We start from the raw sequence: 17482 nt of genomic DNA on the forward strand, positions 1-17482 counted from the left end.
GCCTGTTATTTTTCCCAGCTTTTAGCTTGGGAACCTGGCAGGGCCAGCGAGGTCACCACAGTGACGGCACGCCCCAACTTTCAAGACAGCATCCACGTGGGCTACATCTCGGGCCTGAAGAAGTTCACCGAGTACTACACGTCGGTACTGTGCTTCACTACGCCTGGGGATGGTCCGCGAAGCCCAGCTCAGCGTTTGCGGACCCACGAGGACAGTCAGTATTCTTTGCCGTTCATGTGGCAATATTAGAACCTTTTTGCTTTATAATACATTTAATATTTCCTAGCCCCTGGTGCTGTGGGACACCTCAGTTTCACAGACATCCTGGACACCTCGCTAAAAGTCAGCTGGAAAGAGCCTCAGGAGAAAAATGGCCTTCTCACAGGTGATTGCTTTTGCAAATCTCTTTACAAACATCATAGGTGACAGGGACAATGTAATTTTCTGTAGGCTACCGCATCTCATGGGAGGAGTTCAACAGGACCAACACTCGTGTGACACACTACCTCCCCAACCTGACTCAGGAGTACAAGGTGACGGGGCTCACTGCGCTCACTACTTACACCATTCAGGTGGCCGCCATGACCTCCAAAGGACAAGGCCAGCTGTCTGCCTCCACCATTTCCTCGGGGGTCCCGCCAGGTAATTCCAGAAAGTAGAACAGGTACTGATTCATACAAACATTTTAAGTAGTTGCCATTGTTGTATTGACTGACAGTACTTGTAGTCAGTGTTGGGCGCGTTACTGGAAAAAAAGTAATTAGTTAAAGTTACCAGCTACTTCATTTAAAAAGTAAGCGTGTTACACCCCAGATTACTGACACTCAAGTGTGTTACTCTGAAGGTAACTATCTAGTTCCAAACTACTGTGTATGCTTGCATTGAAGAAGACCCCCTAAAACTGTTTTAAAATAGACATGTGATAAAAGAAAAAGAAGAAAACAAGTGGTTAGCGTGTTCGCTGTACAGTTCTGACGTTGTGGGTTCGAATCAGCCAACAACCTTCCTGTGAGGACTTTACATGTCCTCCCCGTGCTTGCGTGGGTTTCCTCTGGGCACTCCTGTTTGCTCACACATTCCAAAAAAATGGATACTAGGTTAATTGACCGATCCAAATCGTCCATAGCTGTGACTGAGCAATTGAGTTATCTGTCAAGGTTTCCCCTGCCCACTGCCCGAAGACAGCTGGGATGGGCCCCAGCACCACCGCGACCCTACAAAGGATAAGTGGTGAAGATAATGGATGGATAAAAGAGAACATGTACCCCAACCTGTGGTTTTTGCTGGCTTGTGCAAGTTTGCACTCGAACACATTGCCAAGAACACTCCATATCCATTTTGTCCCTGGGGTTCAAGCAACTTTTCCTGTCCATCTATAAGTACAGTGCTTGGTATGAGCAGTAAACATTGTTAATCGAAACACATTTTCCCATTGAAATGATTTATGCGTGATCAATCCGTTCCAAGGGTATCAAATGCAACCATACCCCCACTAAATCAACTGCAACTGCCCTATAGGTACACTAATGTTCAGTCAATGGTCAAAGATATACCAAATAGTAAAGATAAAACTATAAATAAGGCTGAAGATAAAGCAAAACATGAATTCACTTTATTAGCGAAGAACAATTGAAAAGCAAAAAAACAAAAACAACATAATGAAAATGATAAATGTAAGTCAGTTAAATGTCTGAAAATAGCGATCCAACGAATTATGTTTCTGTTTAGATCTCGGAATGTTTTTGAAATGTTTCAGACAGTTTTCGGCGAAAATTTTGTAAAAAAGCCTGCAGTTTTTCCCAGAAGGCGAGCACTTCTTTAAATTTGACCTTCAATAATGTTGCGTGTCTTCAGCAAGCTCTTTTTCTAGTATCCAAATCATAAGAAGCTTTTCATCTCATCTTATCTCCTTAGCTGCACCGCTTATCCTCAGTAGGGTCGCGGGGGTGATGGAGCCCATCCCAGCAATCATCGGGCAGGGGGCAGGGGACACCCTGAACTGGTTGCCAGCCAATCGCAGGGCACACAGGGACAGACAACTCGCTCGCTCAGTCACACCTAGGGACAATTTGGACCGGCCAATCCACCTGAAATGCATGTCTTTGGAATGTGGGAGGAAACCGGAGTGCCCGGAGGAAACACACGCAAGCACGGGGAGAACATACAAACTCCGCACAGGAAGTCCGGTAGCTGGATTTGAACCCACACAGGAGGTCCCCAAGACCTTAGAACTGTGCTGCACATGCGCTAACCACTGTGCCGCCGTGCTGCCCAAGAAGCTTTTCCATACATTTTATTGCCATTCCGCTTTAATATTTTGCGATAAGATTTTACTCATTTTTAATCTTAAGTTGAGCCCTGGCTCTCTTTTTCTCTTTTATTTTTGCAGGAAACATAAAAGAATGCGCAATGCCGGAAATTAACCAAGCCTTTTCGGCTTAACCTACTAAACCATTTGGCAATTTGATGCATTGAGGGGCCTGCAAGTTTCCCATCTAGTTTATAAACCACAAGGGCGCTGTTGGTGTCTACCTGAGCAAACGTTTTGTGGCAGTGTCACTAACTTGGATACTGGAAAACTGATCGTATATCGAGATGAATTTTAGTCAGACACAAACTTCACATACCAGAAATCTATAAGATAGGTCAATCATAAAATGAGGTATATCTGTACTCTCCAAGAGGTTTTTTTTGTTCTCCAGGATGGTGTATTGCAAAAATAGTTGTTTTAATAAAAAAAGATTGGGAAATTCTGTGCTCACTTTTGCCTCATTGATATGGTCTTTCCTGTATAAGCCATGCCCTCTCTGTATACTCTGCCCTACTATTTGTTACTGGTGACACACAACCAATTTTGCGCAAAGTTGTAAATATGGGTTTCATACAAGTATATACAGAAGGGAGAATATCTCAAAGACGAAAAATTCAGTGCTGTCATACTCTTTGTTTGAGACGGCGCCACAATAACTGTATGCGGTTGAGTTATGTTTATTAAGAGTTGCAGGCTGTCAGTTTCTTATCAGTAGTGAGCAATGGAGTAAAAGATAGCAATCAGTAGACATTATGATGCAAAAGTCTGATTTTAATAAGTAACGGAGTAATGCACCGTGTTGTAATAATTGTTGATAACGTGGTACAGTGCTTGTTACTGATAAATGTAATTGTGATCCAAAAACGTGTTTCTTTTAGTCTTTGGTTTTTAGTATTGCTAAAATACATTTTTTTTTTCATTTGATTTTTCATTTATTCAAAGTAACTTTCTGGGTTGTTTTTTGGGGGGAAGACCACATATCAAAGACAAAAATTGTGTTTCTCTGCACAGAACTGCCAGGCCCCCCAACCAACTTGGCCGTTTCAAACGTGGGTGCTCGTTCCGTCAGCCTGCAGTTCAAACCGGGCTACGATGGCAAGACGTCCATTTCCCGCTGGCAAGTAGAAGCCCAGGTAGGCCAAGCGCTTCAAGAGGGACACTGAACCTTCCCGCCATATTTGCTCCCGTCCATTCATAGACAACCAGTCACTTGTTTGTAAAACTGCCAATGTGAGCAAGCTTCATCACGTGCATTATAGATTGGCATCATTGGGGAGAATGAAGAATGGCTGACGGTTCACCAGCTGAACAATGAGCCTGATGCCCGTGCCATGGAGGTGCTTGATCTCAACCCTTACACTTTCTACAGGTAAACACCAGCATACTCTTTGGCTTGGTTTATTGTTTAATTTTGAGTTTTGAGAATCCTTAGTATTAGATAAAAATGTCAATCTGTTTTGGTATTTGGTAAAATTCATACTCAATAACAAATGCCTCTTTTCCACTACATGGTTTTAGCTGTCCTTGCCTCACCATGCCACGCCACGGGTACCAAGTTCTTTTCTGAGTTGCCTTTTCCATAACATGTTCACACTGCACCATGCACGGGCAACATACTTCCCTCTTGTGGTCAACTTTGCAACCTAGGTTAAGGTCTTATTTTTTCAAATTGCAAATACGACTCAGTCAGATTGCCATTGTTAAATGGACCGTAAAGATTGTTTAGATGTGTGCTAGTCCAACAATTCAACTTTCAAAGAGTCGTTTTTTCATTTTATTGCACTGAACTGGTGCGGCACCAACACTCTTTTGCAGGCATTTTCGATGTCCAACCAGGGGACTCACTTTGCTGTCAACATGACAACTGAATTCAATTTAAAAGAAAACATCTTGAGTCACAAGATTTTAAATCTTAGTGTTTAACACTGGACATAGAACACTCCTTGAACAGTATCAGCAGTTTTACCACAGTAAATTGTTTTCATTCTTTGCTAATAGGGGAAGAGGCAGTGCAAGGGTGTGAGCATTTCAACCTAAAAGCAATAAATTTACGATGAAACCCATCTATTTACCCTAAAAGATTCCCAGAGTAGAAGGTCTGCTCTAGAATGCTTTAAACAGTGAAGAAAATAAGTATTTGAACACCCTGCTATTTTGCTATTTCTCCCACTTAGAAATCATGGAGGGGTCTGAAATTGTCATCAGAGTTTCATGTCAAATGTGAGAGAAATAAACTAAAAACAAAAATCCAGAAATCACAATGCATGAATTTTTTAATTATTTATTTGTGTGATGTAGCTGAAAATACGTATTTGAACACCTGAGAAAATGAATGTTGATATTTTTTACAGTAGCCCTGTTTGCTATTACAGATGTCAAACGTTTCCAGTAGTTTTTCACCTGGTTTGCACACACTGCAGGATCTTGGTCCACTCCTCCACACAGATCTTCTCTAGATCAGTCAGGTTTCTTGGCTGTCACTGAGAAACATGGAGTTTGAGCTCCCTCCAAAGATTTTCGTTTGGGTTCAGGTCTGGAGACTGGCAAAGGCCATGCTAGAACCTTGATATGCTTCTTACGAAGCCACGCCTTGGTTTTCCTGGCTGTGTGCTTTGGTTCGTTGTGTTGGAAGACCCAGCCACGACCCATCTTTAATGCTCTGACTGAGGGAAGGAGGTTGTTTCCCAAAATCTCACAATACACAGCCCCAGTCATCATTTTTTTAATGCAGTGCACCCGTCCTGTCCCATGTGCAGAAAAATACTCCCAAAGCATGATGCTACCACCCCTATTCTTCACAGTAGAAATAATGTTCTTCAGGTTGTACTCTTTATTTTTATTTCTCCAAACACGCTTTGTGGAATTATGACCAAATGTTCTATTTTGGTCTCATCTGACAACAAAACTTTCTCCCATGAATCCTCTGCACCATCCAAATGGTCATATGCAAACTGAAGAAGGGCCTTGACATGTGCTGGTTAAAGCAGGGGAACCTTTCGCGCCATGCATGATTTAAAACCATGACACCTTAGCGTATTACCTAAAGTAACCTAGGAAACGGTGGTCACAGGTGATTTCAGGTCATTGATGAACTCCTGTCATGTGGTTCCAGGCTTATTCCTCATCTTTCTTAGAATCATTGACACCCCACGAGGTGATATCTTGAATGGGGCTCCACTCTGCTTGAGATTGACCGTCATGTTGAGCTTCTTACATTTTCTAATGATTGCTCCAACAGTTGACCTTTTTTCACCAAGTTGCTTCGCAATTGCTCTGTAGCCCTTTCCAGCAGTGTGGAGGTGTACAATTTTGTCTCTCGTGTCTTTGGACAGCTCTTTGGTTTTCACCACTTTACAAGTTAAAGTCTTACAGATTGTATGCGGTGGACAGGTGTCATTATGCAGCTAACAACCTCACACAGGCCTAATTTAGGATAATACATGAAGTACAGGTCGACTTCTAATGGGTGGACTAACAGGTCTTTTGGGGTCAGAATTCTAGATGATACACAGGTGTTCCAATACTTATTTGCAGCTGTGTCACACAAATAAATAAAAAAAAAACATGCGTTGTGATTACTGGATTTTTCTTTTTAGTTTTTCTCTCTCACAGTGGAAATGCACCTAAGATGTAAATGTCAGACCCCTCCATGATTTCTAAGTGGGAGAAATAGCAAAATAGTAGCGTGTTTTAATACGTATTTTTTTCACTGTATCAACAATATACTGTTACATGTAATTCAAAATAAGAGTAGTTGTTTAAAATCTTTGTTGAACACAGTAGCAAAGTTTTTTTTTTATTTTTTTTTTTTTTTTTAATTTATTTTTAATTTTTTTTTAGGATGATTCAAATCAGAAGTGATATCTTAAACCCGAGCACGACCCAGGTCAATCATTACGTTCGATTCATACCAGGATTCTCTCTCGCTGCCTTTTTTAAAATGAATACATGTTTTTTAAAAGATGTATACTAAAACGATGTGTGGATACCAAACGCAAAAAAAAAAACATATGACACGAAACTCTACTATGACATTTCAAAGAGCTCTTTATCGCCTGTTTATTCCACCCGTCATTGTTCTTCTGTCTCTCTGCCTCACTTTGTTTTAAATTAGATTCTTAACGACGTACTGCTGCTCTGGCATCATTTTCAGCCCGCTAAAAGTAAAGACTGCCTTAAAATATGCATGTCAACTCTTACATAAATCTGTCATTGATGGACAATTGTAAGTTAATGTAACCTTGGCAGACACAGAAATATAAAATAAGTAAATATTTATACGGTCTTATTCTAACTCAATTTTAATTACAAAAGACAGGCGTTAATTTGTTATCATACATCATCTCTTTTCCCGAGTCCTCACATATATAATATGACATTTTTGGTTTGCTTCAGGCCTGGTCCTGCAAATCAAGTTAATTGGTCAGCCTCAAGCTGAGTCTAGCTTTATTGTTATTTGGTTGGGCTGGATTTATTTAGGCACAATCTTACCTCTAATCCACTTGCTACCGTTATATTGAAAACCCATTTACACAACACAGGTTCAGAATGCGGCAGGTGAACATTGTGGGCACAAGCCCTCCAAGCCAACCTTCTCGAAAGATCCAGACACTGCAAGCCCCTCCTGATGTCCCTCCCGCCAATGTCACCCTGCGCACAGCCAGTGAGACCAGTCTCTGGCTGCGTTGGGTGGTATGTTTCCGCAACTTGTCTTTTTTGGTTATTTTCACTAAACCTTGCTCAGACACCCTTGACAATTTAATAACCAGATCACTCCTCATCTTAGCCGCTGCCCGAATGGGAGTACAACGGGAATCCGGATCTGGTGGGCTACCGCATCCAATACTCCAAAGCCGGATCCAAAGTGGGTGTCCTTTCGCACGTGATCATGGACCGTTTGGAGAGGGAGTTCACCATCGAGGACCTGGAGGAATGGACTGAATATGAGGTGCAAGTTCAGGCCTTCAACGGAATTGGGTCCGGACCTTGGAGCCAGCCTGTCCATGGGAGAACCAGAGAATCAGGTAAAGCAGACTTTTCTTGTATGTGTCACGAAAAAAATCTTGTGAGCAATATGTAAAAAGTTTTCTTTTATTGCTTCTTAGTACCTTCTAGCGGTCCCACCAATGTGTCAGCCTTTGCAACCACCTCCAGCAGGATCCTGGTGCGCTGGGGCCAGGTCCCACAGGCTGATCGAAATGGACTCATCCTTGGATACAAGGTCAGAAATTCAGAATTCATTGAATTCTCATTGGTAAGTCTAAACTACAGTCAGGGAGATTTTCTTCCCGTGGACAATACTTCAGCGATCCAGGTCAAATACTGAAACAATCATTCAATTTAGAAAATTGAGGCAGATGTAAATGTTGAAAAACATATAATGTGATTATATTCCTGCCCAAAAGTGTTGTGATCCTCTTGTAGATCATTTTTCTTTCTTTAAATAGTATCATTCTTCTGGGGAATTTTTTTCAAAGAACCCAATCAGCAAAAGCCTAACTAGCAAATCAGTAGTCAAGTCAAGTCATTTTTATTTGTATAGTCCTTAATCACAAGAGGTTTCCAAGGGCTGTACAGACTACATACTATTACAGACTATAACCAATTATTACACCATTCCCTTGTCTAAAGCCTATACGAGGGCAAGGGAAAACACAAAACATCAGCTTTTGGGAAATTTGAAATACTTTGTGATGGGACCGCACGTTTTTGGAATGATGCAAAAATGGAAAAAGGATTTTCTATCAATATTCTTAATGCGTAACTGGAAGGATGGATTAGGGTCAAATGTGACACCTGGGTGATATTACATTTTCAATATTGAGAGCAGTGTTTCAAAACAGGGTTGAGGCGGAAGAAGTTAAGTAACATCCATTGTTTTATCTCAGTGAAGCAGGCCTCCAAATTTCCACAATTTAAAAGGACAGATTCACCAATTTGAAGAGGTTGATTGTCATTTGCATAGCAATGGAAACTGATGTTATATTTGTGAATGATATCACCTAACACCTATTGATGCTCAAAAGGAGGAGACCAAGTACTGAGCCCTGCAGAACACTTGACACTTGTATTCTTTCATCTTGTTGCCCACCTACAAAAGCAAAACCTGTGTCTGGATGCATCTCAGGATGCAGTCATTATTAAAAAAGGCAAACGTAATAAATATAGATTACTGTTCAAAATGTTGGGATCACCCAACAAATATTGTGTGCTCCATTAATAGTCAAGAGTTGCAAAATAAGTAAAAAGTATAGTCAAGACATTAAGAAGGTTAGACAGACTAGGTAATTATTATTTGAGAAGAAAATATCCTTCAAACTTTGCTTTGATTAGAGAAAGGAAATTTCAAAGAGATCCCAAACTTTTGAATGGCAGTGTATATATAACTATGTGCAGATAGTTTAAATGTTTGTCAAGTCTAGGCAAGTCACATTTATTTGTATAGCTCTTAGTCACAAAATGTCTTTAAGGACTGCACAGGTTACAATTACACCATCCCCTGATCTTAAACCAGCATGTGGGCAAGGTAAAACTCAAAAACCTCAGCATGAGGAAATAAGAAACCTTGAGGAATGGGCCTAACAAGTGGTAATCCCCGTTCCAGGATGGCCAGACTGCAATAGATTTAGCCTTGGGTAATAATACACAACACATAGTGAACATCAATAAATAAAACATAAGTAACTTGTAGAAATTTGTCCAGAAAGTGCATGAAACGGCTCGAGTCTGTAAAATTGTTTGCTGAGGTTTCATGGATAATGTTCCATGCAATGTTCAGTTTTTGCAAGATTGAAAGATACTTAACTTTATTGTATAATCATTCACATATTTTCCTACATTGTTGTAAAACGATTTTGGAATAATAGTAATCACTATTGTTTGTTCTTCTGCACTCCACCCACCCAACAGTAGTGTCCATCAAACTTCAATCAGAACACATCTTAAAGATGATCGTCCATGCTGGTCCTGGCTCATGGATCCCTTAATTAAGCTATATATAGCTTAATATTCTTTTGTTCATTGGTAGGTCATTTACAAGGAGAAGGACTCCGACTCAGCTCCAAGCTTCTGGACTGTGGAGGGCAACACCAGTCACAGTGTCCTTTTAACAGGACTGGGCAAGTACGTTCTCTATGAGATCAGGGTGCTCGCCTTCACCCGGATCGGAGACGGGAGAAGCAGCGCGCCGTCCATATTGGAAAGGACCCTAGATGATGGTTATTTGAAAATTTTACTATTCTTTTGGTGTTTTAAATTATATTTGTGAGATAATGGAAAATCATGTTGACAATCTTAATGAAAGTGTGTGCCGAGCTTATTTAAAAACAGCCTATTTTCTCTCATTTTTATCATAGCCTACCCCACTCTTTAAAATGATAATGATTATAAATGACTATAATTACTCTAAGTGACTTTGTTGCATTACAGTGCCCGGCCCTCCGGTTGGCATCTTGTTCCCCGAAGTAAGAACCACTTCTGTCAGGCTCATCTGGCAACCTCCATCTCAACCCAACGGCATCATTCTGGGTGAGATGCCTTTTCTATGCCACATTCATTCAAGACTATGAATTTATGATAGTACCGCCAACAGACTCAGGTGGATTTTTCTCAACTAAGTATTTTTAAACACATTAATTTTCTCTCATTCTGATTCTTTTGCTGTGCAACAAATAATAGAGTTCATTTGATTAACAAAATTATAAGAATATGACGTAAAATACATTTTATGTGCCATAAAAACACACAATCATTTAAGGCAGGGGTGTAAAACTCATCTTAGCTCTGAGGCCACATGGTAGAAAAACCATTCTCACGGGGGCTTTACTAGTAAATTAATAACATAAAAAATATGCCTTAGGGCCCGGTCACACAGCCTTTCACGGACGTATCGAGGCTGAATCACAACCAGAAATTTCTGCCTGTGAAGCAGACGCTGTTGGACGCTTTGAGATCGCCATACAGACGAGATACAGCCGTGCTTTACACGCGGTCGGAAATTCGCACGCGGTTGGCCGCGCGAAAAAGTTTTGCGCTGCTCAAAACTTTAAACCACGTGTAACCGCGGGCGGCACACGTGGTACACACGAGGTAATGACGCGGTACAGACACGGAACGACGTGCTACGGCCGCGGCCAGGGCGTGGTGACACGCAGTTAGGACGCGAAATTTTAGCGGGTAATCGTGGGTGGAGCACGGTCATAGCACGTTTGTTCTGCGCCTGTATCGCGGTGTTATCACGTGAATTAGCATGTGTAACGCGTGTGACGGTCAAACGCCTTTCTCCACGTATATACAGCGCGATTTGCCGAGCACACTTCAGTTGTGCTCGAGACGTCAACGGGTGAACATGGATCCCCGTCACCGTAGTGACCTCGTCTTAATCCATTTTTATTTCTTGACATTTCTTTTCATTTCATAACAAGATAATAAAATAAAAATGAAAAACTATTACAATAATAACATATTGGCTTTTTCGGTGCCATAGCTTGAAATCTTGATCTTCACGGGACTGTGTCTTGAGCGGTTATGATTTCTACAGCCCGGCTCGGCAGCTTTTATACCCGTGGTCCACACGCGGAAATGACGCTGAAATGACGCGATGAGAAAGCGGAACAGTCGCCGGCGTCTGTTTTGCGGGCATACCACCAATGAACAGCGGGTTGGCCAATTTTGCGCATTTTCCATTGCGGGCAACCACGGGCAAAAAAAAAAATCGCAAAATTTTACCCGCGATACAGACGCAAACGGCTGTGTGACCAGGCCCTTAGGTGGAGGGTGTTTCATCCTCATTGTGCCTTGTCCTTCACTAAGATTTAATTGCTTATCAACTGTGCACTTGTAAAAATAAAAAAAAAAGATGCAGAGTAACAATTGAATTCATTTCCACTGCAGTTCATTTCACTTGGGGAAACTCACGCAGATCGGAAAGGTGCAAAATTAGTATATAAACACTAATTAAAATATTAAATGATTAAATGAATATATTAAATGAATGAATAATTATTTATTTAATCATCTAAGTCTTTCTGCTATTTTAAATATATATATATATATATATATATATATATATATATATATATATATATATATATATATATATATATATATATATATATATATATATATATAAAATACAGTACTTTCTGTACTCAGGTCAGCCAAATATATATATTTGTATTTTTTGCCTGACTATGGAAACTTTGCTGTTAAATATTATATAGATTAAAGAAAAAAAGTCAAAGATTTTTTAATCTTCTGACCTCCTGTTGTTTTGTTTTGTTTAATTTTGTCTTTTTTTTGATTGCCTTAAGATGTTCATCTGTCCATGTATTCAAAGTAAAATAACATCGGCATGGGTTTCCTCACTGTCATCAAACACAGCTTTGGGAGTGCCGCCTGGCTTTGGTGGCATCCAGTAGACATATTCAAAACTGCTCGTTATTGTTTGACACTCATTTTCTGCTTGTGCTTCTCTCAGCATCATCTCGTCGGCCACATTAAATGATTTGGCCTGCAGGCCAAGGGTTTAATACATTTGATATATTTTTTTTGTATTATTTTCGATGTATAAACAGGATATTATGACTTTTTTAACTTTATTAATTATTAAACTCAAATAGGAAATGTTTTTTTAAACTCACCTACAAATTGGTTCTCAACAAAATTATATACCAGGTTTGCATATTTTTACAATTATTTTTATAGCCAAGTTTCAAAAAAGTTTCATTTTGCATAGGGAGAAAGCATGGACCTTAATAATCTTGACACCATTGGCCTCAACTGGCGTGTTAGCTTACCATAGCAATTTCTAAAAATAAAAATCCTTATATTGTTCGATTAGGTTTAACACCAATATTTGATGATCTCACAGCCTACCAGATCACATACAGAAGAAACTCTTCTAGCAGTAGCTCTGCCACCGTAGATGTCCTCAGCCCCAGCGCACGTCAGTACATGGCAGCAACCCTCAAGCCTGAAACAGTCTACATCTTTCGCCTCAGCGCACAAACACGTAAAGGTTGGGGTGAGGCAGCAGAGGCCTTGGTGGTCACCACAGAAAAACGAGGTAAGAGCCACGTGTTTAAATACAACACTCACACAAATAAGGTGTTAAATTCAGCTTGTATCTGTCCCACTCCTTAGTCCGACCTCAACCCACCAGCCGGCCCATCGCGCCTCAACAGGAAGTGCAAGCTCGCAGAATTCTGCTGTCATGGGAACCAGGCAGCGATGGCCTCTCTCCTGTGCGCTACTACACGGTGCAATACCGAGAGCTGCCGGACAAAAACTGGATGGTCCATTCCACGTCGGTCAGCCATGAGATCAACACCTACTTGGTGGACAGGTGCGTTGCAATGCCCCCCGTGCTGAACAAGACGGCCACCTAAGCTACTACAGAGTAGTCAAACTTTATCTTCGACAAGACTTGTGAGGCTTAAACGGGATTACAGTTTAGCCTTCCTATTTTAATGTTTTTCTGTTATCATGACTCATAACACTTAGATTCAAATAATCTTTCCTATTTTAAAATTCATTGAAATGCCAGCCATCTCTTCCAGTCTGTCACCGCAATAGGCAGTGGTTGGTTTGGTGCTGTTTAATCTGAGAAAGGGCAACATACGATCGTACTTTTTCGAGCATAGCAATTAACCGAAATAAAAATAAAAATAACAGGTTGTACATCATAAGTAATATATTACGAACCCTTTGACAGTATAATACAGTCGACAACAGAAAGACAACTATCAAAATGGGACAATATTAGTATTTGACACAGAAAAGGAATGCTTATTGGTATAGTGCAGGGAAAATCAGTTTGGTTCTGGGGCCAGATGCAGACTTTCTGTACTCAGGTCAGCCAGATCAGTTAAAGAATGTCAACTTAATCATCAAACTACTAGACTGTTCCGACTAAAGCTGAGAGTATGTATTTTACTGCCCTCATGTAGAGAGAAGATCTGATTTGCATTTATTTTGAAAAAAAAGCATAACTTGTTATAGAAATTACCACAGACTTCTTTTTTGGACATACTCGGAAGTTTTTGGCAAGCCGTATTAAATTACCTGATGGGCCGGGTCTGTCCCACGGGTGGTATTTTTGACTTGTATGGTCTAGTGTAAATCTATAGATTTCATGGCTCTATTTGGGATCAACCGTCTGTTCCTTAAAGAGGAATTGAGGTAGAAATATCTCAACTTTAATGTGATGTGTGGTCCCACTATTGACGAGTCTAAATACAGCATTTATATTAATATTGTGTTGGCGGGACCTGTTTCAATCAATTCAAGGTTGGTGGCCAGAGGGCAAAACTTGAGAATGTCAAATGACCAAACACAGAATAACAAGTGATCTGTGATTGTTGGTTACCTGAGCCTTTGGAAAATACAGTGTCATTTTCAAAGAGTTGAGTTTTTATTGCCACTGTATGTCTGTTGTATCTCAAACAATCATCATCTTGTTCAATTTGAGTCCGAAATGACTGAAACAGTCTCGCGAATGTTTAGTTGGAATGAATATGTTTTGTTTTTTTGAAAGGTTGAAGCCTTTTACATCATACCAGTTCCGCGTGAAAGCAACCAATGACATTGGAGACAGTGAGTACAGCCAGGAAAGTGAGGCCGTCACTACACTACAAGATGGTGAGAATAATGCTCAACAGCCGCAAGTGTTGTCTTTCCCAAACTGCTGGGGCTATACATGTCCATAAATGTCCATCCATCCATATATTTTATTTACACGTGTTCTGTCATAACATTGACCACAAAGCTGGAGCCTCTCCATTGGGACAGTCTGGACTTGTGGACTGCAAATCTCTAAAACAGACACACGGCCATTACTATTGACTGTCACACACATGAGTAATTTAAAATGAATGAGAACATGCAAACTGAGAGTGATACATGATTTGCATTATGGGTTTGAGCACTCAAAAGCATTTGATAGGATCGGCTCCAGCTCACCATTATTAGGCAAGTTCCCTATTGGTTGTGAATGCTGTTACTTGGGGTCTTTATGTTTTACTCTTGTGCTAGCTTCCGAATGCTTTGATGCAGGCCGTTCACGGTGAATACATGATGCCCGCAGGGCCTCTGTTCGCTTTGAAGCTGCTTCCAAAACTCAAACATACTCATGCTCTTTTTGCTGTGTTGTTTTAAGAACAATAACAATCCTTCTTTTTTTCTTCAATAGCTCCTGACAAAGCACCCACTATTTTGTCACTAACACCGCACACTACAACGTCTGTCTTGGTTCGTTGGCAGGTAATGGACGTATGAATAAATCGATTGACACGGTTGGTTCAAGTCATGTTTTTCCTTGTAGTCTCCCTCAGAGGATCACATTAATGGAGTACTTCTGGGATTTCGAGTGCGCTACCGAGAGTTGTATTACGACCGACTGCGAAGCTTCACACTCCACCCTGGAAACCATCAGTCCCATGGCTGGGCTGATCTCACTGGTAAGTGTTTATATGATGTACGTTAAAGGTGTCAAATGCAAAAAAGATGAGGTTTTTGACAATTAAATATATTGAGTTTACTTGCCTGCGCACATTTGGCTCATTTTTTCTTGAAATGGTTCAAAATTTACATTAGAATTTTTCGAGATTGACTGGCTGAAGTCACTCCTATACTCACAAAGTATGATCGTTACGCTAAACATTTTTAGACTTCTTGAGAGAAAGAATGCACAGATGTGGCTTTATTATATCAATCTGCGTATCTTACTTTAAGATTTGCAATCGTGAAGATTGAACAAGTTAAAGGACAGCATCATGATGCGGTAAACTGGGGCGCACGGCAGCGGACAGGACTAAAACATACAGATAGTGACCAAAACAGCCCAGGAAATAATTGGCTGCTCTCTGCTCAGTGTCGAGGACATTGAAGTCAAGTCAAGTCATGTTTATTTGTATAGCCCTTAATCACAAAGAGTCTCAAAGGGTAGCACGGACCATAGATGATTGCAAACCACAGACTATTATGACACCATCCCCTGATCTAAAACCTACATGAGAGCAAGGGAAAACTCAAAATGGTGTAATAATAGTCTTTGGTTTGTAATAATCTGTGTTCTGTGCAGCCCTTTGAGACTCTTTGTGATTAAGGGTTATACAAATTAACATGACTTGACTAGACTTGACATATTGTTGCACCCGCGTCTTAGGCCAATCTCTAAGCACTACCTGGTAAATATTTTTCCTTTCATCCCTCTTTTTCTGGTCAATAAAACGAGTTAATCTCGTTTATCCTATAGTGACATATCTAATCTTGTTGCAGGCAATGCTATGAGGTCGTTATTGATGACAAAAAAGGCTATTCCATTAACATTTTCAACAACATTGAATAAGTGTTTACTGAAACCCACCCCAAACCACAGGATCATCACTCCTGATAATCCTTCATAATGAAGATCTGTCTGAATTTGCTCAAAGAGCATTCACAGTTCATGGATCCCTTAACCGCATCACTTTCTGTGTCATAGGCAAGTGCAGCCTGACGGCACCCATACTATCCAGGCCATTTTTTGAGACAAGGGTTTTGCTCCCCCACATAAAACAAATGGTTTCCATGGTTACCAGTAGCAGAAGAAGACTCCTGATCTGACTCAGAGACATTTCATCATTTGTTTTCCCGTGTAAAGTGCCATCCCGTTCTTCAGAGATGAGCTGGACCTCAGCATTGATTGGCAGCGACATGTAACAATACTGCAGATCCTTAATCACAGGAGAAAAACTAGTTCCGAAATTTTGAGGATCACGTCATTGTGCATTGCATAACTTCATAATTTTGTATGGAAAATAACATTCTGGCAATGACGTTAAGTCCCTCGCTTTAAATACATATCAAAGGCTCGAAGGCGGTGCATTCCGTATATTTTTTGATCTACACTCAATTTATTCATGTATTTAAACAAATAAATAGCTGGATTGATGAAAAAAATGAAAAGTAAATAAATTATTAAAAATAAGTTACATACATTTAAAAATAAATAAAATGGTTCCATTAGAAATATACATAATTCAATAAAGTAGTTTCATTAGAAATGCATAAATACATAAATATCTGAATAGATGTGAAATAATGACGTACTCTTCGAGTGACTGGAGTTGAAAAATGAAAAAATTATATTTATATTATTCGGAAGAAAATACGTATTTGAATATCCTGCTATTTTTCTATTTTTCCCACTTAGAAATCATAGAGGGGTCTGAAATTTTCATCGTAGGTGCATGTCCACTGTGAGAGAGATAAACTAAAAACAAAAATCCAGAAATCACAATGCATGCTTTTTTAACAATGTGTTTTATGGAGCTGCAAATAAGTATTTGAACCCAGGAGAAGATTTTTGATTAGGTTCAGGTCTGGAGACTGGCTGGGCCATGCTAGAACCTTAATATGCTTCTTTCAGAGCCACTCCTTAGTTTTCCTGGCTGTGTGTTTGGAATACCCAGCCACGGCCCATCTTCAATGCTCTGACTGAGGGAAGGAGGTTATTCTCCAAAATCTCACAATACACGGCCCCAGTCATCCTCTCTTTAATGCAGTGCACTCGTCCTGGCCCGTGTGCAGGACAAACACCCCCAAAGCCTGGTGCTAGCACCCCCATGCTTCACAGTAAGGATGTGTTCTTCGGATTGTACCACATATTCTTCTTCCTCCAAACACGCTTAGTGGAATTATGACCAAAAAGTTCTATTTTGGTCACATCTGACCACAAAACTTTCTCCTCTGCATCATCCAAATGGTCATAAGCAAACTTAAGACGGGCCTTGACATGTGCTGGTTTAAGAAGGGGATCCTTTCTTTCCATTCATAATTTCAAACCATGATGTCTTAGTGTATTACCTACAGTAACCTTGGAAACGGTGGTCCCAGTTCTTTTCAGGTCATTGACCAACTCCTCTCGTGTAGTTCTGGGCTGATTCCTCACCTTTCTAAGAATTATTGAGACCCCATGGGGTGATATCTTGCATGGGACTCCACTCCGCTTGAGATTGACCGTCATGTTTAGCTTCTTTCATTTACTAATGATTGCTCCAACAGTGGACCTTTTTTCACCAAGCTGCTTGGCAATTGCTCTGCAGCCCTTTCCAGCCTTGTGGAGGTGTACAATTTTGTCTCTGGTGATTTTGGACAGCTCTTTAGTCTTCGCCATGTTACAAGTTAATG

At 40.4% G+C, this 17482-nt stretch overlaps 1 protein-coding gene across 1 annotated transcript in view; it reads left to right on the forward strand.

Moving 5' to 3' along the window:
• The window catches only part of LOC148374935 (protein sidekick-2-like), a 211999-nt gene that overhangs the window by 168504 nt on the left and 26013 nt on the right, over positions 1-17482 (forward strand). The window contains exons 19-33 of the mRNA XM_088342656.1: positions 19-214; positions 287-385; positions 451-642; positions 3323-3444; positions 3571-3680; positions 6853-7003; positions 7098-7335; positions 7417-7532; positions 9339-9528; positions 9740-9838; positions 12183-12377; positions 12455-12656; positions 13848-13951; positions 14502-14572; positions 14634-14769. Coding sequence (XP_088198782.1) covers positions 19-214; positions 287-385; positions 451-642; positions 3323-3444; positions 3571-3680; positions 6853-7003; positions 7098-7335; positions 7417-7532; positions 9339-9528; positions 9740-9838; positions 12183-12377; positions 12455-12656; positions 13848-13951; positions 14502-14572; positions 14634-14769 — 2221 coding nt within the window. The remainder of the gene's footprint in view (positions 1-18; positions 215-286; positions 386-450; positions 643-3322; positions 3445-3570; positions 3681-6852; positions 7004-7097; positions 7336-7416; positions 7533-9338; positions 9529-9739; positions 9839-12182; positions 12378-12454; positions 12657-13847; positions 13952-14501; positions 14573-14633; positions 14770-17482) is intronic.

This window comes from Urocampus carinirostris, chromosome 1 (assembly GCF_059441175.1).
Source record: "Urocampus carinirostris isolate Australia breed hairy pipefish chromosome 1, RoL_Ucar_1.0, whole genome shotgun sequence".
Taxonomy (NCBI): domain Eukaryota; kingdom Metazoa; phylum Chordata; class Actinopteri; order Syngnathiformes; family Syngnathidae; genus Urocampus; species Urocampus carinirostris.